This window comes from Muntiacus reevesi, chromosome 11 (assembly GCF_963930625.1).
Source record: "Muntiacus reevesi chromosome 11, mMunRee1.1, whole genome shotgun sequence".
Classification (NCBI taxonomy): Eukaryota; Metazoa; Chordata; class Mammalia; order Artiodactyla; family Cervidae; genus Muntiacus; species Muntiacus reevesi.
Genome location: NC_089259.1, coordinates 73,724,067 through 73,746,489, shown reverse-complemented (window position 1 = coordinate 73,746,489; position 22,423 = coordinate 73,724,067). Strand labels below are relative to the sequence as shown.

The 22,423-nt window shown below is 37.3% G+C and overlaps 1 protein-coding gene across 1 annotated transcript in view; it reads right to left on the bottom strand.

Moving 5' to 3' along the window:
* The window catches only part of PCCA (propionyl-CoA carboxylase subunit alpha), a 345,865-nt gene that overhangs the window by 174,408 nt on the left and 149,034 nt on the right, over positions 1-22,423 (bottom strand). The window contains exons 12-14 of the mRNA XM_065902073.1: positions 20,299-20,449; positions 1,839-1,982; positions 412-486 (exon numbers count right to left, since the gene is read on the bottom strand). Of these exons, the coding sequence (XP_065758145.1) occupies positions 412-486; positions 1,839-1,982; positions 20,299-20,449 (370 nt within the window). The remainder of the gene's footprint in view (positions 1-411; positions 487-1,838; positions 1,983-20,298; positions 20,450-22,423) is intronic.

Genomic DNA, 22,423 nt, shown 5'->3' with positions numbered 1-22,423 from the left:
CCTTAATCCATTTCAACTAACAACTTGATTTTGTGCTGGAATTTCTTGACATCTGACTATATAGGGGAAGCTGGATTAGATTTATTGAAAGGATTAAATTGTAATACAGGAAAGTATTTCCCCTTTCTTTGGATGCCTCAAACTTCTTCATTACAATTTTCAGAAGAACTGGGAACATCGGGAACTAACATTTATTTAGAAGCCAGTTGTCTCCAGACTTCCCTATTAGGTGAATTCTGACTTTACTGCACATCATAAAGTACAAAATATTAAAAACAAAAAACTGTGATTCCCCAGGAATTTCACTTGTCATTCAGTTTACACCCTTTGGTGTTGACAAGCTTTAACATAAAAGTGTGACATAAATCAAGATTTTAACCTCTCACTTGGTATTACAGCTTAATGACTTACACCAGGTAGACATATTGGTTCTTCATACTGAGACAATCTCCCAATAGACGGCAAACCAAAAGACTTGTAGGGGTCCTGAAAGTTCAAAGAACAGGAAGCACAGCCTTTGAAATATAAATCAGCACAAGGAAGGTTAAATATTTATACAATGAAGAAGCATTTATGGACCTATTTACCAAATCACAGATTTCAGAATATTATTGTCTTCTCCTCACTCTAGACAACTCCGAAGTGTATTTAAAAAATCAAACAGAACTAAAAGCAGAATTTAGCCTGACCTTGATCATACTTTATTGAAACTGGTAAAATTCCAATTTTTATAAATCTTCTTAGAATGCCTTGGGCAAAAATAAAATAACCTAGGCGCTACATCAAAACATACTCAAGTTCAGAACAACAAATGTAGTGCACTGAGATATTTGTTTTTCTTACTCTCAAAACAGCTCACATATGGTAAAATTTGAGTGTTCTGATTCTCCAAATAAAGACCTGAAAAGTAACTCTGCACATGCTTCTAGATACATGCTCCGTTTGTAAATATCTTAGATCATCAGAATAAATATTAAATAAGTTCAGTGTCATAACAATAGGGAAGAAAAAGAATACCACTCAAAATATAATGTAAAGAAAAATAACTAAGCTGAGACCTATTTCTCAAGATCCTTGAAAAGCATTCCAAAACAAGGTCCAGGATTCTTAAACACAGATACTGCTAATTTGCTTTTTATTTTACAGACAGGCTTCAATGTCTAAAAGTAAAAGATAGCATAAATGTTTCCTTGCATTTTTGTTTTAGTCATTTGAGAGAAGCATTTTCAGATGCTGACTGCTTAATTATGTGGTTAATATAGTTATAAAATAATATTAAAGCACTGAACTGAGAGTTTATGAGTAAAATTCATAATTAAAATTATGAATTAAGAGCTCTGCAATTTAAATTTTAGTTGCAATTATTCATGTAAGAGATAAAATTATTAGGGGAAAAACTGTTAAAAAAAATTAAACACCAAGTTAACAACTGACGTGTAACTAGGGTAGCTCTTTAACATAAACACAGAAATAAATGCTCCTGTTTATTTTGAATGTGGTTTGAAAATAAGCAAACAAAACAAAACCCATGGTCCATTCAAGCACAAGAATATTGAACTAATGCTTTCTCGCTCCTTAAACTGATTAGCAGCTATTCTTCCATCCAGAAACAACACATGAAAATTAATTAAACTCAATCCTTTAAAACTATTTTGAGTTATGTCAAAATGATCTAACCTTTCTTTTTCTGGTTCAGCTCTGAATTACATAACCAAATACTTGACCCCAAGTTACAGGACGCTAACTTTACCTTGCTGTTTAGTTATACATGGTCCCATGACTCGGGACACAAACACCACCCTTCCTCCCATCATCCCTCCTCCCAATGTTCGCTTTACCTCGGCATAAACTCGACATTCCACTGCCCAGCCGTTGATGGGAATATCGGCTTGTTTGTGCCTAAGAGGGTAACCCTTGGCAACACGTATCATTTCTTGGACCAGGTCCAGGCCAGTGATGCATTCTGTGATGGGATGCTCAACCTGCAAGGCCAAGATCTGTCCATCAGTAGGTGTGGTGGTGGTGGTGGTCTAGTCACTAAGTCATGTCCAACTCTTTCGCGACCCCATGGACTGCAGCCCACCAGGCTCCTCTGTACATGGGACTTCCCAGGCAAGAACACTAGAGTGAACTGCCATTTCCTTCTCCAGGGGATCTTCCCGACTCAGGAATCAAACCCACGTCTCTTGCATTGAAGGCAGATGCTTTACCGCTGAGCCACCAGGGAAGCTCCAACAGATGTAGGAAAAAGTAAATAAATAGAAATAAGCAGGGACAATGTCAACAATTTCTGGGCAAAATGAGGTTAATTATATTTAATCATAGTTAACTTGAAAACTATCTAAGAGAATAAAATTAAAGCAGCGATACTATATAGTACAAAGCTGGGTAAGAAAAACTGACACCCCAAAAGTGTTTGTAAACTGTCTGTACTACTTTTCCCAGTGTTTATTTTGATGGGGTCCAACCACGTTCAACACTTTTAATTTTACACTAATTCTTCACTGAAGATTACATATTTGTAGCTAGTCCTCAATGTGGCTGATCATCAGCCTCTTCTGCTACACTTAGCACGGCATCCACAGAGGCAGCTTATGATTTTCCACAGCACTAGTCCAGCCTGAGTCTCACCCACTTGCATGCTTTCACTAACCTGTCCTGACAAGCAACCAGATTAGCGTACTCTTACATCAATGCAGTGTAGCAGAAAGGAGCAGATGGATCCTGCAGGTTGTTTTCCCTCCAGACCGATGTGGGGAGCGCTTAGCATGCACAGTAGCAACACTGGGCCAGTGAAAGCACTGCTCTCTCAGCAAATTGCTGATAACTATCCTGGACGATGCTGTCGTGGGGATCCCTGGCCTTCCACCCTAGCACACGGGATGCACATGTACAGAAACAATCACAAACATACAGGGATACCAAAAGACACACCGTTATCAATCTGATCGATTGCTGACAAGATCCTAAACTGAGCTAAAATAAAGCCACTGAGGGCATTGGTAAAGGGCAGGTCATCTGCCTTCCATCTAAACCCTTGAATAAGTTTTAAGAATTTCAACTTTGGCCACATCGGCTGCTTTGATACCAGTTTCCTTTCTCATAAAAATTAAGCATGTTTTAAAAGCACTTCACTATAGTTTCTGTATCATGACATGTTATATTTCATACACTCTGACATGGGAAAAGGTCAATGAACAGACCAATTGTCTTTCCATCTTCAACTACACTAATTGAAGGACAGGACTTAGTCATTATAATAATCTTGAAGCTTATCATAAGCAGACAATGCCATGGTCTTTTAAAAAAAAAAAAAAGCTTTGTAAAAATAAACAGATGGCATCCATAATTAGCTCTGTGTGTGTTATGAGTTTGTTTACAGTTTCAACAACATTTTAAGACATTTTGACATAATTTTAATGACAAATCATCACTAAAATAAGCATCTACCCTTTGTAAAATATATGCGACACTTAAGTAAAGATTTTATTAGATAGTTTAGAATCTATATTTTTGAAAGCAAAACATGGTTTTAAGAGAAACAAGGTTCTGTATGATAAATATAATAAGAAAGGAACAAATGTAAAGCCATTCTGTTATTGCTCGAAATAAATTTCACGTGAGAATGCATCTTACCACCCTAACTATTCAACCTACTATGTGACCAAGGGCTTTTTATATCAATATTATCCACTACCTTTGTTAAGTAAGAAAACATTTTTAAAAGCTCACAAAATTATTTAATTTCATCCTTCTATATCTATCGCTCAGAAAAGCATATACCATATACTAGACAAAGAAACACACATTGAAAGAATGAATGAAAGAGTAGCAAATTCAGAGTCATGTCTCTAGTAAGTGGTAGAGGCAGGGTTGGAATCTACACCCCTCCAGAAGTGATATTAGCTGCCTGTTCTTTCTCATGGAAAAATGGATATGAAAGCATGTAGTAAAGATAAATAGCTAAAGAATTATGTGCTATTATCTTTTATAAAATACATTATTATGAAAGTCTAAAGATCCAAATTCATTGTAAGGCTCTGTTACACCTTAGAAGACCTCCTTAAAACTATATAGGAAAAAAGTTTATTAAACTTATATTGAATAGAATCTAAAATTGGACCCACTTTAACCAAATTTAGAGTTATATAACAGTAACACAACATTTTATAATCTTAGTGAGCTGCAATTATTACGAAATAAAATCAGCAGACAACTAAAATAATAACTACCTGCTAAAAACAAAATCATTAAAGAATTTTTTAAAAATATCCACTGAGGTTCAAGTACTGTTAAAATACACAAAACAGTCTGATGTACCTAAATTTTTCAGATAACAGAAATATGTCTTTTTAAAGGAAAACATAAATTTAAGCATTTTTAAGAGAAATCCTTCTAAATGCATTTTAACAGAATTCCAAAGTTATTCAGCAGGATACGTGAAGCATTTCCTTTAGACCCTGTATTATCATCATCAGGCATCTTATAGCACTGATTAAATAACCATGTCTACCCCACATCCCTGAAAACTTAAAAATAGTTTCCCTGTGCAAGCTAAAATCAAAGCTTAAGAAGAACAGAGATTACAAAGAGAAAAAATTGTTCCCATGTCAAAACATGATTCATTAAATGTTTTAAAAATATCATTAAATAAAACAAAAAAGAAAGAAAAGGGAGGGAAGGAGGTAAAATCAATGGAGAATAAAGGTTAACTGAAACAAAAGGTTATAAGGAAAAAAGACTCAAACACTGGCTTCTGGTAAACCAACAGACTCATCACGTCCAACCTGGAACACCACGTCCAACCTAGAATGAAAAACAGCCTCTGAAAGCATGATGCTAATACACATCTGTTCTGAGGCCTGCTGCTGGGGGCGGGGCGGGGGGCGGGACAAGGCTTCTGAGTAACTTCTATTTGGGAAACACCAAGCGAATCTAAGTTAAACAGGTTGTTGCTTTTTTTTTTAAAGACTCCTCAAACACATTAATCTGTAAATACGTCTCAGAACTCTCTGAAAGCAGACTGTACGGCATTTATTTAACAGTACACCTCCTCCTTTTGCAGACTATCTTTATGGATTGAGAATTCCAAAGAACACACATTTAGAAACAATGCCCTAAACATTCAAAATACTGGGTAGGCCGAAATGATTGTTCGGGTTTTTCTGAAACACTGTACAGAAAAACCTGAACGAAATCTCTGGCTAACCCATTACAAAACCCAATTCCCTTGTGTGACTCTGTCCTCACCAAACAAATTGTTGGTCTTCACCCATGAATTTCCTGCCCCAAAGAAATATGTGCTAGTTCCAAGAAACATATGAATGAAGGATCTTCCAGATAGTACAACTGTGCATTAGAGATTAATATACTGACATTCTAGTACATGAACCTTGGGGTTTGGTCAGCAAAATAAACACCTAGCTAAAAACGTGAGAGAGATGGAGAGAAAACATACACACACACACATGCACACACACACACAAAAGCCTAAAAAAAGAGTGAAAGCCGCTCAGTTGTATCCGACTCTTTGTGATCTCATGGACTATACAGTCCAAGGAATTCTCCAGGCCAGAATACTGGAGTGGGCAGCCTTTCCCTTCTCCAGGGGATCTTCCCAACCCAGGGATTGAAGCCAGGTCTCCTGCATTGCGGGCGGATTCTTTACCAGCTGAGCCACAAGGGAAGCCCAAGAATACTGGAGTGGGTAGCCTGTCCCTTCTTCAGCAGATCTTCCTGACCCAGGAATCAAACCAGGATCTCCTGCATTGCAGGCGAATTCTTTACCAACTGAGCTATGAGGGAAGCCCATCCAAATCAGAATTTATTAATTCTCAAAGGCAAACTATTGACTGATATGTATTTATCAAGTCAACGCCACCTTGCAGGCTCTGCTGTTGTTGTTAGTCGCTAAGTCGTGTGTGACTCTGCAACTCGATGGACTGTAGCCTCCAGACTCCTCTGTCCATGGAATTTTCCAGGCAAGAATACTGGAGTGGGTTGTTTTCTCCTCCAGGGGATCTTCCCGACTCAGGGATCAAATGTGCACCTCCTGCACTGGCAGGTGGATTCTTTACCACTGATTCTCCTAGGAAGTCTCGCAGGTTCTATCAAGAGCTTATAAATCAGTGCTGGCAAAGTCAATCATGAATCTTGTTATGAATCTTTTATTCAAACAGGTACAAATGACAATCATCAAATGCCATGTTAACATACATAATCACACTCAAAATCTATGAGTATGTATAGCTATATATGCCTACATTAGATGGTCAGGGCCAGCCAGTTTTTTTTAGATCTATTTGCAAATTCACTTTAGTTGTCTGCTTGGTCACCATCAAACTGTCACTATTGTCAGTATTTGAGTCTAGATTTCTTGCCACTACCTCAAATTTTTTGCTTCAAACGTATTTCCCCAAAAATATGAATAACTGAGCTTATCAAATGCAGTGGCAAAGTAAACCAAGTTTCACTTCACATGAGTACTTAATGTATCAAATTTCAACAGTAATAAACTTAGAAAAGCTAAATGTTTCTGGAATTGTGTTGTCATTATCTGCCTTTGTAAAAGTTATAATCATAAATTCTGCCACTGCCACTGTGATCTTTAGCTTTATTCCTCCTCAAATACCAACTGCGTGCCTGCATGCTAAGTCACTTCAGTCATGTATGACTCTTTGCGACCCTATAGACCATAGCCCACCAGGCTCCTATGTCCATGGGATTCTCCTGGCAAGAATATTAGAGTAGGTTGCCATGCCCTCCTCCAGAGGATCTTCCTGACCCAGGGATCAAACCTGCATCTCTCAAGTCACCTGCATTGGCAGGCAGGCTCTTTACCACTAGCACCACCTGGGAAGTCCTAAATACCAATTAGGAAGTATCCAAAACTAGTGAAGGAAAGACAGATATTTCCAGAGTCCTAAAGTCCTAAAGTATCCACCTATAAAATACCTTCATTAATAACAAGGGGAGAAATGCTAACATTACGGTGGGAAAATCCAAGACATGCCACCTTAACCAAGCCAACACCACCAGTAATGACACTGCATGTCTCCTCTAATGCTCCTCACCATTTCTGTAATATTCTTGCTGAATATGCAATGTCTGGATATACTCAAGAAAAAAAAGACAAACACAAAATGAGAGACACTCTATAAAACAAATGGCCTGTGTTCACTTAAAAAAATGTCAAGGTCATAGGTGACAAAAAAAAAAGACTAAGGAACTGCTCCAGATAAGGACTAAAGAGTCATGGCAAGCAGATATAACATAGGATCCTGAACCAATATTAAAATGCTGTATTTTTACTATAAAACACATCAGTGGACAACTAGTGAAATACAAACATGGTCTGTGGGAGAGAACAATATGTCAATGTTAATACTCTGATGTTGATAATGGTATTGTGGCAATGTAAAAGAGCTTTCTTGTTTTTAGGGGATACATGTTTAGAGGTAAAGAAGCACCAGACCTACAACTTACTCTGAAATGTTTCAGGTAAAGAGGACAAAGAAAAATTAAGATACAGGTATAGGATAAAAATAAAGCAAATGTAAATGTTAGTAAAGGGTGTTCAGGTACTTTTTAGTAATGTTTAGAAATTTTATAGACATCAGAAATAATTGTAAAATAAAAATTAATAAAAGTTAAAGCAACATCACCAAAGTTTTTGTTTTTATATTATGAAACATTATTAAGGTAAAGATATCTGACTTGATTGACATTATCATCACTTTAGTCAGAACCTTTCCATTGCACTAAATAACCAAAAGCAGATAATTTGCTCAATGTGTTTTCTCTGACTTAAACTTTTAAATATACTTTATTATGTTGATTATCTAATAATTCTAAGGATTTTAAGAATGGGTAACTACATAATAGGCAAGCATTCCTCAAGGGGAACAAAATTCAGGCAAATTTTAATTGCACACTAAAGTTAACTTCAAGTGAATATTAACACTGAAGCATGTTTAAAAGTTTAAATGTGTGTTTCATTTAGATGTTTGTAACAAAACCCACCCTACTAAAGAATTAAATAATTACTCAAGTTTATAGACGTTTGCTCCTTGGAAGAAAAGCTATGACAAACCTAGACAGCATATTAAAAAGCAGAGACATCATTTTGCTGACAAAGGTCCATATAGCCAAAGCTACGGTTTTTCCAGTAGTTGTGTACAGATATAAGAGTTGGACCATAAAGAAGGCTGAGCACCAAAGAATTGATGCTTTCAAATTGAGGGTCCCTTGGACTACAAGGAGATCAAACCAGTCAATCCTAAAGGAAATCAACTCTGAATGTTCATTGGAAGAACTCATGCTGAAGTTGAACCTCCACTGCTTTGGCCACCTGCTGTGAAAAGCTGACTCATTGGAAAGGACCCTGATGCTGAGAAAAATTGAGGGCAGGAGGAGAAGTGGGGGACAGAGGATGAGATGGTTGGATGGCATCACCAACTCAATGGACATGAGTTTGAGCAATTCAGGAAGATGGTGAAAGACAGGGAAGAGTCACAAAGAGTTGGACACAGCCTAGTAACTGAACAACAACCACAAGTTTAAAAGAGAAGAAAGTCCTAAAGAATGAGGAGAGGCATCAAATCAATGAACTATGTGTTAACTTGGCCATTATACAGAAAGAGGGTGATGTAAAGTGTTCAGTTCAGTTGCTCAGTTGTGTCCGACTCTTTGTGACTCCATGAATCACAGCATGCCAGGCCTCCCTGTCCAACACCAACTCCAAGAGTTTACTCAAACTCATGTCCCTCAAGTCAATGATGCCATCCAGCCATCTCATCCTCTGTCGTCCCCTTCTCCTCCTACCCCCAATCCCTGCCAGCATCAGGGTCTGAACACCCGGGATTAATCTCCTTTAGGATGGACTGGTTGTAAAGTGTTCACAGTTCCTTAAACAGAGGGTAGTTTTTTTTAAGGTGGTAAACGGAGGCCCAGCTGCTTAGTCAAGGCAGAAGCTGTCCCTAAAAGCAGAAGACCCATGTACACATCATAACTAACATAACTGCATGGCACTGAAATTTATCAAACCCCTCCATGTTCATGAACTTGCTCCCTGTTTCACTGTCATTTTACAGACAAGACATGCGAGATTCTCACAAGAAGTATGTGGTAAGAGAATGTTCTAACATCCAAATAATATTATGTTAAATTAACATAAGTGAAAGTAACTTCTTTATTAAATACAAGTCTAATTGACAGATACTACAAAGACCCGGTTTGTGAAAGCCATCTTTTGAAAGAAGAACTTGTTCGATTCAACTGAGTAAAGGAGTATAGGTATGATTACCTGCTGAAATATGAGGAAATTGTCCTGTTACATAAAATTGGGTTTCATAATGGTATTTGGCATAATAGGTCTCTATCTTTTTTCGTTGGTTGTTATTCTGGCCTGAAAGGACAACTGATGTCATTATTTTTGGTTTTGCTTTTTCAGGTCAGAGAGATTCTTTGTCCAAAATGGAATCTAACATATACCTATTAAAATACTGAAACTCTACCTCCTGGGAATACAGGATTTCAAAATAAAGATCTAAAGTTATTAAATTTTGATCCACGGGCCTCAAAGAAAAAAAGCATGTTGGGAAATAGGCCCCAACACACCATTCCTGTAAACTCACCTTGAAAATAATGACTACATTCAAGGGTGGTGCTGAAAACTGAACAAATTCTATTATAGAACTTTCCTGTTGACCCCCACACAAACAGTCAGATGAAGAAAGGATAAGAGAACTATTAGGGGTTGAACTGTACTCCCCTCACTTCCGCCCAATTCATATATTTAAGTCCTAACCCCGAGTACTCAAAATATGACTGTGTTTGGAGATTGGGGCCTTTAAAGAGGCAATTAAGTTAAAATGAGGTCATTAAGGAGGGCTCTAATAAAATACGACTGATGTCCTCACAAGAAGAGATGAGGACACAGATGACACACAGCAAAAAAGGAAGATCACAAGAGGACACGAGAAGACAAGCTCTAACCTGCAGGCCACAGAGAAAGGCTCCAGACAAAGCCACTCTGCCACACCTTGATTTTACACTCCTGTCTCCATAAGTGCAAGAAAATGCTGCTTAAGCCACCCAGTCTGTGATAAGCTGTTGTGGCAACCCTAAAATACAAATACAGTAACAAATTTGGAGAGTTCTAGAACTCGAAGACACCAACATACTTTACAAAATGCTTCAAAACAAAAACTAATGAAAAATGTCTGACAAATTTAACTATTCATGCCTGTTTAACAAAAACTTCTTTCCTTCAATTTTCCAGTAAGACTCAAAGAAAGATATTAATTGACAGTACAATCATACCCTTCTTTATATTCTCAGTTTCCTAGGAAAGTAACTTCAAATATTCCATAATATTCCAGTTCTGGCTAGCTCCAACCAGTCTTGAGAATCCTGGCCTCTGTGACTTCAAACACAATCAAAATGTCAATTATGTCCAGATCTAAAATACTCCTTCTGGCAAGAAGGGAATTTTACAAATTAATTACAAATCCATTTCCCTGTAATTTCTCCTATTTCCACCAATTATTCTTTCAGACAAACACCTCAACTTCATAAAAGACTAAACTCTTCCAGTATTTTTTAAAATTTAAAATTGCTCTGAAATAAGAAAATGATATTTGTTCAGTTATAGTCAATTCTCAGAAATCAGATTTGGGCTGCAATAATTCTTAATTTTTTAATGTGTGAAACTGCGAAGGATAAGAATAAAGATGCTTAAAAAGGTTTTCCTAAAATGCTCCTGGAAGGGTTCCACACAATACAAATATCTCTGATGGGATCTCTGATGGGATGTGGCGGTATCTGGCCTCCAGAGAATTTCAACAACGCTATTACACTTTTTCTTTCACAGCAAAAGTAGACTCCTCCTTCACTGTTGCAATCAGTATAAGCCACTGACTGAGGTCTAACCAAGGGGATACAATTTAGATCTCTGTTCTCCAAGATGTGGAATAGCCAGCTGACCATGTTTGGGCATTAAATTTAACATGTTACTCCTTTCTATTTGAGTTTTCTAGCCTTTTTTTTTTTTTTTTTTTTTTTTTGCCTTTGTAGACAATACTAAGACTGCTTTTCAGAAACAATAAAATCTAAAAATTACTTGGAATTTGGAAATTAACAATTATACACACATACACACACACACACACACACAATTTGGAAAGGTATAGTCAGGAACCAAAATACTAATTTTAGCACAAAGACTTAAGGAGAAATAGCTTATCAATGTAACCCTTTGGTGAGTTTCATGTTCAGAAGAAAGAGTTCCATCTCTGTTTTTCTCTTACATAAAACCCTTACAATGAAAAGGAGACTTCTTCCAAAGCAGTTAGGATTTCAGCTATGCTTGTTCATTTGCAACAATAATTTTTCAATCAACTGACTAAAGAATAAGAGGAAGTTATTACTAATTAATTTGTGGCCCAGTTTACCATCTGAAAAAAAAATTACTGACACACTTTTCAAATTATAATGACAACAGTAATAGTGAACGTATTAACCAATGTTTAACCAACATAGCATGCAGAATATTACTGGTAAGATTCTTAGTTAGGAAGAAAAGTGAATGCTTACTATAAACCAGGCACTATTCCGAGCAGTTAAATATTCATTCATTAATGCTTACAATCCTATAAAGTAAGTGCTACATTACTGTCACTTCACAGATAAGGGAAATGAAGCATAGTGAAGTTAAGGAACTTGCTTACAGACACACAGCTAGGAAAGAACAGGGCTAGGATTTACTGGTGCTGAGTGAAAATAGAGGATGCTCATAATCTACTGAAACTATGATTAAATGAGCTCCCACTGGTCAGCTATGACTGTTCTGAACTGTTTTAGAGTCTAAAACCTCACCAAGTTTTTCCCTGGTAAAATGTGTGTCCAATTTCAGAGGGTCCACAGACTCCCCTCCAGCTCATTAAAGAGCCCAGATAACCCAGCTTAGATGTTTCTGGTTTGGGAAGAGGGAAATACCGTCACGGTTCACTCCTCTCCAGGGTCTCTATTTCCCCGGACTCAGAGAGCCACGGAGGATATGTGAAGCACTGGTATCTGGGAGCAGTGACAGCTGACAACAAGTAACAGGCTCTTCTCTCTCATGGGCTGGGAGGAACTGAGAGACTAGCTTCAGAGAACTCCAGGGAAAAATATGAAAGGCACAGGGCATGAAGACAGCTTGGACCCTGCAGACACTCATGGACCCTGGAGAGAAAGTTAACCAAGGCTTCAGAAGAGTCCCTGTTCTCTTTGCCAATGAATCCAAGTGGTCCATGTATGTTAGTTGGATTCTGATCTCTGGATCTTTGAGACAAGGAGAATGGTGGGGACACAGGCTCTTTCTGTCCTCGGGAGTAGATACAATCCTATCACCAACTACTTGAATATCACAACTAACAGGATTTGGTACTGACCACCCCAAAAAACCACAGCTATACCACAGGAGAGGATGTAACCACCAAGAAAGGATAGGAATTCAGAGTAACAATCCGATAGGCCAAGTGAATCTAAGCAAACTCCAGGAGACAGTGGAGGATAGAGAAGCCTGCTGTGCTGCAATCCATGGGGTCGCAAAGAGTCAAACACAACTTAGTGACTGAACACCAACAATGCCCAGTGAAACAGAGCAGCTAAGGGACAGAGGGAAAAAAAAGACACTCTATCCAAAAAACCAGTAAGGGCACCTAGAAACTCCAAGAGTAGCGATACAAGCGCACACACACACACCACTCTACCCGCAATTAGACTTTCTGGGATAAAATATCATAAGGGTCTTTATGGGGTGATGTATGTCCCACAGTTGGATCCTGCCCTTTGAGCACAATTTTGCATATGTTCAACCACTCACTGACTTGTCTTGGTCCGTGTGCACTGCTGTAACAGTAACACAGGCTGAGTGGCGTATAAACAACAGAAATGTATTTCTCACAGGCCGAGGAGCTGGGAGGGAAGTTGAAGATCAAGTAACAGCTGATTCAGTGTCTGGTGAAGGCCACGTCTCAGTCCACAGACGGCCACCTTCTCACTGAGTCGCTACATGGAGGAGGGCAAGGTTCTCTCTGGGGCACACAGCCCACCCATGAGGGCACCCCCCTCATAATCTGATCACTTCCCAGAGGCCTCACCTCCCAAAACCATCACACTGGGGGGTAATGTTTCAACGTGTGAATTTTGGAGAGACACAAACATTAAGCCTACTGTATTTGTATACTCAAAATCGGCTCATGTTACGATATGCAGAGTACACCACAATAGAGACTATTAATTTCTTTTTCAATAGTTCAGTTAACATAGGGAATTCCCTGGGAGTCTAGTGGTTAGGATTTGGTGCTTTCACTGCTATGGTTGGGATTCAATCCCTGGTCAGGGCACTGAGATCCCACAAGCTGCGAGGCATGGACAAAATTAATTAAAAAAAAAAAAAAAGTATAGAGTCATTTTCACTCACTCAAATTCTCATACAATTTAGCTCCTATGAACCAGTCCTCAGGAAGCTACTTAAAGATATGCTGCAGGGAAAAAAAGGAATAAACCAACAGTGATTAAGACAAAAGTCCAGGAGAAAAGAAATTTTTAAAAAGAGAGGTACATGAAATTCTCAGGAGAGGCGGGGAATGTAGCAGATGAAAGGAAACCACAGACTGCTACACAAAGGCAAAGTGACAAAAAAAAACCTCGATGGGTCTGAATATAATGAAACACAGATCAAGTATATGGATAAATCAGTGATAAGTACACAGAAACCTAAGCCAGCACACAGACAAACCAAAAGACAGTTTTCAGCTACAGAGAAAGCACGATGGTGCAGGAGAGTGAAAGTAATCTTAAGAGACAACACGACTGCTATAACAGCATTCACACTGTGATCATAATAAAATCCCCGATACTGGGCTAACCCAAATCATGACACAGTGATAGCAGAATTGTGAATCCCTTGAGAGATGGAGGCGATGATTAATTATTCCTAATCAACGGCAGAGAAGCCAGAGCCTTCCTCCGGCCTTTTCCTCCCTCAGCAGCCATGGCTGCTCCTCGCCCAGAGCGGCGGGTCCCCACACACATCGCTTCAAGGGGGCTCCCCTCTTCCACTTGGTTTCTCATTTCTCCTTTATTTCTTTTTCCTTTTTTTTTTTGCTGGGGGTGGGGGAGGCAGTGGTAGTGGTGGTGGTGGTGGTGGTGGTGGTGGTGGTGGTGGGTGGTATTGTTAATTAATCAAGGGTTGATATTGGGTCAAAAAGTCAATAACGTGTCAATCCAGCTGCTTCAAGCCCCATAATTTTCAAGTCCCATAATCTTTCACTTTTATGAGATGAAAGTTCTTCAACTGTAAGGATAACCTTGTGTGTGTGTGTTTTAGTCACTCAGTCATGTCCAACTCTTTGTGACCCCATGGACTGCACAACTTACCAGGCTCCTCTGTCCCTAGGATTCTCCAGGCAAGAATACCCGAGTGGGTGGCAATTCCCTTCTCCAGGGGATCTTCCTGACTCAGGGATCGAACCTGAGTCTCCTGCATCGCAGGTGGATTCTTCACCACCTGCGCTACCAGAGAACATTATCACCCATCTAAGAAGTCAGAATATAGTACCATGGACACCTCTCAAAATAAATTCTTGATTTAAAGAAAAAAGATACAAGAACCACCTAACCACAAGTGAATTAAAATGCAGACTGATTAATCATAAAGCTATGGTAAGATGCTGATCATGACCATGAAAGCAACACAAAGGTACAATGAAATACCTGGAGATTCACAACTATAGAAAAGAAAGTACAGTAATGCTACAATAATGAAAAACTAACAATGAAAAGAGCAAAAACGAAGGATTAGGAAAGAAATCAGGATTAAATAGAAATATGCCAATTTCCACTCATTTTTATAAAAAAAGAAACTATATACTCTCAAATTGGAATAGGAAGAAATGTGATGACAAAAATATAAATAGTTCCAATAATCATTTGTCTTATTAATAACATCTTTTAGGAATTAATATTTCAGCAGAAAAGAAGAAACATTCATCTAATAGTTCAGCAATTTCATCATTTCAATTTCTTTTCCTTCTATTAAATATAAATAAAATAAGCTAATTCAAAGAACAATATGGAAAAATAAGAGTAATGAGAAAGAAGAGTCCTACTTGATACTCTACTATAATAAAAAGATATAACATCTAAAACAGTATGGTACCAGCACATAAATAATAGAAAGGCTAAAAAAAAAGAAAATAGTGAAGTAAAAACCTGCATATATATGAGAATTCATTACATAATGAAGAAGACTCTCAATTAACGCCAAAAAGAATAATTATTCAGTAATGGCTATGACAAACAGGTAGACATTTGGGGGGAAAAAAATCCCTGGTGAAGTGAAAATTTCACCAAGGAAGATGACATAAGTACTAAAAGAAAACATAGAAGAAAAGTTGAGCAGGAAAAGTCTAAGTATGTCATGACATCAGAAATAAGAGATTTAGCAATTCAACTGCAAAATTTTAAAACAAAAATTCTCTCCATAGAAAGAAAAACTACATCAAAGTAAAAAAGACAGGTAACAGGTAAGAGAAAAGTAGCTAGGAATCGTATCTGTATATTTTGTATCTGCATTCATTTGTTTATATTGCCGGGAAACAAACAGTTTTCTGGACTGGCGAAGGAGGCAACTGTTAACTCACAGAGCATCTTCACACCATTTCTCACATCCTGACTCCCCATGGTCTGATGTCCCTGTGTGGGCAGAGGGGGTGCACCTATCACGGGAGAGCAACCCCACAACGATTCATCTAAGAACTGACATAAGCATTGCTGCCACGTCTGCCCTTCCTCAGCTCTGGAGAGAGAGCAAACTTGACTCTGGAAAGTAAATAAGTCTTTCCAGAGAGAGAAGGGAAAAGGTCTGGAATGTCAACAAATGGCCCTGGGGAAAGATAAGACTTTCTCTCTAACAAGCTCCATCTTTAGAGTTGTTATTATTTAATCAGGTGCCAGAAGTCTTTGCTTAGAAAGCCCTCAGTGTAAAAATGTGAAAATATTCATGGAGCATTGCTTTCTGATGATATCACAAATGGCTAATTTCCTGAAAAAATATAAAACATCTACAACTCAATGAGAAACCCAAAGGGCAAAAGAAATGTAGATGACTCTATGAAAAAAAATTCATCCTCACTCAGAAGAAAAACAAAATGAAAATGTGGTACCATTTTTCATTATCATACACAGATCCAAAGGCAAAGATCCTTTTAGCCAGGCAAGTTCTCCTAAAAAAGGCACCTGGATACTATTTCACTAAATTATATAAGAACCTATCACTTTCCAGGCAATTTTACTTTCACATGTGCAAAATCATAATATAAAAGGTATTTCATAATTGTACTATTTATGATAGCAAAATACTGGAAAAATTAAAAATAGGAAACTGGTGAAAAGCATACTCATACAAATGAATATTCAAGATCATAATAATGAAGAAGATGACACTTTAAATTAAGTATGAAACACTACAAAAGACAATTTTTAAGTAAAACAGATGTTGCCTCTACAGGAAAAAGGCACAGTTGTGATAAAAAATGTGGTATAAGAAGTTATTTTTCCAACTCTTCTGAATATATTAGGTTTTCTTTTAACCAATGATTACTACTTCTTAGTATTTCAATTCAATAAAGAAATAAAATTATTTAAGCAAAATTATATATTTATTTCTTTAAAATAAGATTTTAATAAAGTTGCATTTTTGGTAAAGTATTTCTCCATCTCTCTATTCGTCTTTCAGACACAGAGAAGGAAACATATAAGCATGAATGGATACATATGCACATTTCTACTAGAACAAGAGATGGGGACCATCGCAAGCAAAGGGAGTAAATACTTGATAAAGGCACACAGAGGTCAAACTGAATCCAGGAAAAGGAAAGGAAAGATTAAGGCTATAGAGCAAATGTAATGTAAAAGCATTTGAATTTTATCTTTAAAAAAAAGAAAACAATAACCTCAGGTATGCAGATGATACCACTATAATGGCAGAAACTGAAGGGGAACTAACAGTCTCTTGAAGAGGGTGAGAGAGGAGAATGAAAAACTGGGCTTAAAACTCAACATTCAAAAAACTGAGATCATGGCATCTGGTTCCATCACTTCCTGGCAAACAGATGGGGAAACAATGGAAACTGTGACAGATTTTATTTTCTTGGGGTCCAAAATCACTGAGAAGAGTGACTGCACCCATGAAATTAAGATACCTGCTCCCTGGAAGAAAAGTTATGACCAACCTAGACAGTGTATTAAAAAGCAGAGACACCACTTTGACGACAAAGGTCCATTAGTCAAAGCTATGGTTTTTGCAATAGCCATGTATGGATGTGAGAGTTGGACCATAAAGAGAGTTGAGTGCCAAAGAATTGATGCTTTCTAACTGTAGTGCTGAAGACTCTTGAGAGTCCCTTGGACTGCAAGGAGATGAAACCAGTCAATCCTAAAGGAAATCAGTCCTGAATATTCACTGGAAGGATGGATGCTGAAGCTGAAGCTCCAATACTTTGACCATCTGATGCAAAGAACCAACTTACTGGAAAAGACTTTGATTCTGGAAAAGATTGAAGGCAGGAGGAGAAGGGGATGACAGAGGATGAGATGGTTGGATAGCATCGCTGACTCAATGGACATGAGTTTGAGCAAATTCAGGGAGATAGTGAAGGTCAGGGAAGCCTGGCGTGCTGCAGTTCATGGGATTACAGAGAGACAGGACTTAGCCACTGAACAACAACAACATAAAAGCATTTGAATTTTATCTTTAAGAAAAAGAAAACAGTGACTTTAAAAACAAACATATGAGGATAGCATAGATAATCCTGACACCTAAATTCTCACCAAAGAGAGATAAAAACCAGTATTTACGCACCAAACCCAGTTACTTTCTCAGTGTTTCTCTTTAAGGAGAAATGATATTTATTTCAAATGTCACTCTTAAGGAAATCTAGCAAAGTGAAAATGCTATTCACACTGTGTTACCAGGAAAAAATGTACAAGTTCTAAAGCTGCAAAAAGTGACAATTCAATCAGGAAATTTCAAGGAAAAAAAAAGAAAATTATAGCTCTCCAGCCTCAAACTGAAACACTAATTAGAGATAACATATATCTTAGAAGATAAAGAATTTGGTGAATGTGCCTTAAGTATTATAATTTAAGGTTAGTTAAGAAATTTGAAACAGAAAATCTACCATTAAAAGGACATCTGAATTGTTTAAACAATATCAGAAAGACATCTTTGAAATATCTAAGCATGGCTTTTGGAATACTATAAAACACAAGATCCTTTTTATCATGCTCCCATTCAGTCACAGCCTCCATCACCAAATATCCCTCTAACACACAGATGTTTCTTCAAAAAAAGAAATAATAATTTGTTTGGGAACTGACAAAATTACTGTCCCTGAAAGCAAATACAAGAGAGAAATGAAGTATTATTAAACATTAAATGGGAGACACAATTATTAAATTGTGCTATTATATAGCACAGAATTAGGCACTATCAGACTTTTTCCTGAAATTCATATATGTATAATCTTTTTCTGAGGTTACTGAACATAATTTCCTGGCAAGTCACTCATGATACAAATTGTAATCACAGGTACCCAAATGACTTAGACTGACAACACAGAATTATTTGATAATAAATATAAACTTTTGGAGGTCTTATACCAAAAATGACCATGGGACAAACTTGAAAAAACTTATGGGCTGAGATACATGAGCCAGAAACAAATAAAAAGTAAAGGATTGTTAAAAAAAAAAAATTAGAACATAATAACAAAGTGCCCCCCCAAAAAAAAACACTGATTATTAATTCTGCAAAAGCTGCTAAGTATCCCAACTAAACTCTCTAGTATTTATTGAGTCTTGAATACAATAAAAATACATTGTAGTCACTTCAAATTGGCTTCAGGATCATATTACAAAGCTATTATTCTCATCCTGACATAATCAAGTCTCCATTTTAATCAAAAACATGATTTCCCAGCTAATTATATAATTAGACATACTTCATTATAAAGATATATATTTAATCAAAATCAAATTAATCTCTAAAAGGCAAAATTCTGTCAATTCTGAAGATATTCACAACAATAGGATAGAGGCTAAACAAGTAATTTCAAACAGAAGTATTGTAAGTATTGAGCAAAAACTACTAAGGTTAATACTGTACAAATTATAAATATGAATTATTCTTGGTCTCAAAACACAGCTAGATACACAAATTCTGCCACAGTATATGAAAATCTGTCCCATGGTATAATCTCATAAATATAATACTGTGAAAAGAAGCCATGTACAAAAAAGTTATATATAATATAATCCCATGGACTTAAAGTTTAGAAAAGAAACATGCACAATTATTTCTACTGTCAAGGCGTGCATAAACAAAAGGAAGAACTATCCAGAAATATAAGGAGATATTGTTTAGAACTCAGTCAGAATAATAAACAGGAAGAGGGAGGAGGAATCTCTAAGAATGGGAAGAAGTTGAGGGGCGGGGGTAAGAAGTACTGGCATTTTGATACTTCTTGATCCAGCTGATGCTCACAAGAACTTTTGTTTTTACTAATTTTTTTCAACTACACATTTGTGTTCTACATATTTTCTGTATTTGTATGTCAGTATACAATTTAAACCAAAGAAAAGGGGGAAGAAGAAAGGAAATGAAGCCATCAGTGAGTTACAGTATACCAGTGGCTTCCTGAAACCTTGCTTGGAATTGACCAAGTATGTCCCTGAAGTTAACAGTTCCAGGCGGCCACTTAATTTCTCAATCTCACAACTGTGGCAGAGCTGTTCATTCCTCTAGAAGCAAGGTTGGATGGTTCAGTTCTGAGAGTCATTGCGGAAAGCTCACTCTCAATACCTTTCCTTTCCCTGTCTCTTCCAAAGATCTGTAAGCACTTAATCCCTTTCTATGCGTTATATCTTGATTAGTTTCCCTTTTCAGCATATAAACCCTAACTAATGCACTTCATCAAGAAAGGTTCATGAAAAAAAAAAAAAAAAACAAAGAACTGGAATTTCCAATATAAAGTATTAGCAGTAACGAAGGAGGGGGCTAGTCAGTGACCATCAAATTAACCTGATACTCATCTGTCATTTCCAACAGGTTTCTTAGCACTAACATAAAAACTAAATCTTTACTTTCCACTGTGAGCTGATTTCTAGCGTTTATAAAACCAAAAGGGGTGGTGAGGAAGGGAAAAGTTTAGAGGCATGGAGAGGAATGAAGAACAGAGTTTTCGTTACCTGGAGTCTCGTGTTCATTTCCAAGAAATAAAAATTCTTTTTTGAGTCCACAAGGAATTCTACGGTTCCAGCAGAAGAATAATTCACTGCTTTGGCAAGGGCTACAGCTTGTTCTCCCATTGCTCTTCGCGTCTCAGAATCTAGAAAAATGCTGCAAATATACACAGAGTGACCACCTACATTTTGAACAAAAATTAAGTAATCTTTTGTGTGCATTACATAAACATTTTCTTTACATTTACTCAGATATGATTATTTATGTCAACTTTCAAAGTATATGCCTTATATATGCTTAGAATACATGCTTACTGTTAATTAAGCATAACATAATAACATATGTGTTATTATAACATAATAAATCAACTTCAAATTTTTATATAAAACTAACACCTGAACCAGTCAATCCTAAAGGAAATCAGTCCTGAATATTCATTGGAAGGACTGATGCTGAAGCTGAAGCTCTAATACTCTGGTCACCTGATGCGAAGAACTGACTCATTGGAAAAGACTTTGATTCTGGGAAAGATTGAAGGCAGGAGGAGAAGGGAATGACAGAGGATGAGACGGTTGGATGGCATCACTGACTCAATGGACATGAGTTTGAGCAAACTCCAGGAGTTGGTGAAGGACAGGGAAGCCTGGCGTGCCGCACTCCGTGGGGTCGCAAAGAGTCGGACACGACTGAGGGACACAGAACATCTGAACTTTCCACGTTATACTGCAACTTTAATCAATCTATAAAATATACAACTGCTTTAGCAAAACTAGTTGTTTACAACTAGTAAAATTTTACACATGTATTCGGAATTTCTCCAAATAAGATTGGAAGGTGTACCTTATGGAGAAAAGGCATGTTAGGTGAGATCACTTCAAGCAAGTATTACAGTGCTGCTCGCGGAGATGGTGAGTGCAATGTTAATGGATCAACAATACGCATAAAATAAGGTGTCTTTCAACAGAAACACATACAAAACAAGATTATGTATTAATCGCTTGATGAAAATGTTCTGACTAGAGGGTCACAGAAACCTAACTCTGTATTTCCTCTGAGAGTAACACTTCAGTATGGTGACTTGATAAAACGTATCTACCACAAATAATAAGAATCAACAGTACATCTAACAAATCCTCACAACTTTTGCTTCACAATAAAGAAACAACTTCCAACAGAAATAAAGGGTTTCAATGAACCCTGAAAAGAATATTATCAGACCATGTCCTCATTTTCATATATTTTGTTTCTATGAAAGAAAGGCTCTGTTGTTTCTATGAAAGAAAGGAATCTGGTGGCTACAGTCCATGGGATGGCAAAGAGTCGGAGAAAACTGAGTGACCAAGCACCTAACAAACTTGCATGTATCTGCCTGCCATATATAACAATTATTACTAAATAGCCACTCCTGCCCTATCTAATGGCATGTCTACTTTTCTACCAGCCCCATCCCTTTTTTTTTATTTTAAAGCAAATTCCAAATTAGGTATCACTTCTTCCACAAAAACTCCCATATCTATTTCTATAAGTACTTTCGTAACAATCACACTTTAAACATTAACAAGACCTCTTTAACAGTTTTAACATCTGTATTAGTATTCAAATTTCCGAGACTATCTCATAAATTTTTTATAGCTAATTTCTTTGAGTCAGGATCCAAATAAGCTCTAGCCACTGCATTTTACATCTTTGTGATTCTTTTAATTTGTCATGTCCTCTTCTGTTTCTTTAAGCCAAGAATCTGATCATTTTCCTGTCTCGTTCAGGCATAGACGACACTGCAACAATAACTGGATGACAGAATTAATGCAACCAAAAAAAAAAGAAAGTGCAACTAAAGATTAACATCATGACATGTGGATAATCACAAGCACAGTGTATAGAACTACTTTTGGCCTGTCTGGCCCTGCTCCTTCCCTTATCATGAACTCTCCTAGTGACACTCACAGCTGCAGGAAAGCTCATCACTGCGCTCAAAGGCCAGAGGTGGAGACTTCCCTGGTGGTGCAGTGACAAAGAATCTGCCTTGCAATGCAGAGGACAAGAGTTTGATCCCTGGTTGAGGAACTAAGATCCCACATGCCGTGGGACAACCTATAGATCCTACTACTACTGTTAAAGTAATTTCAGTTC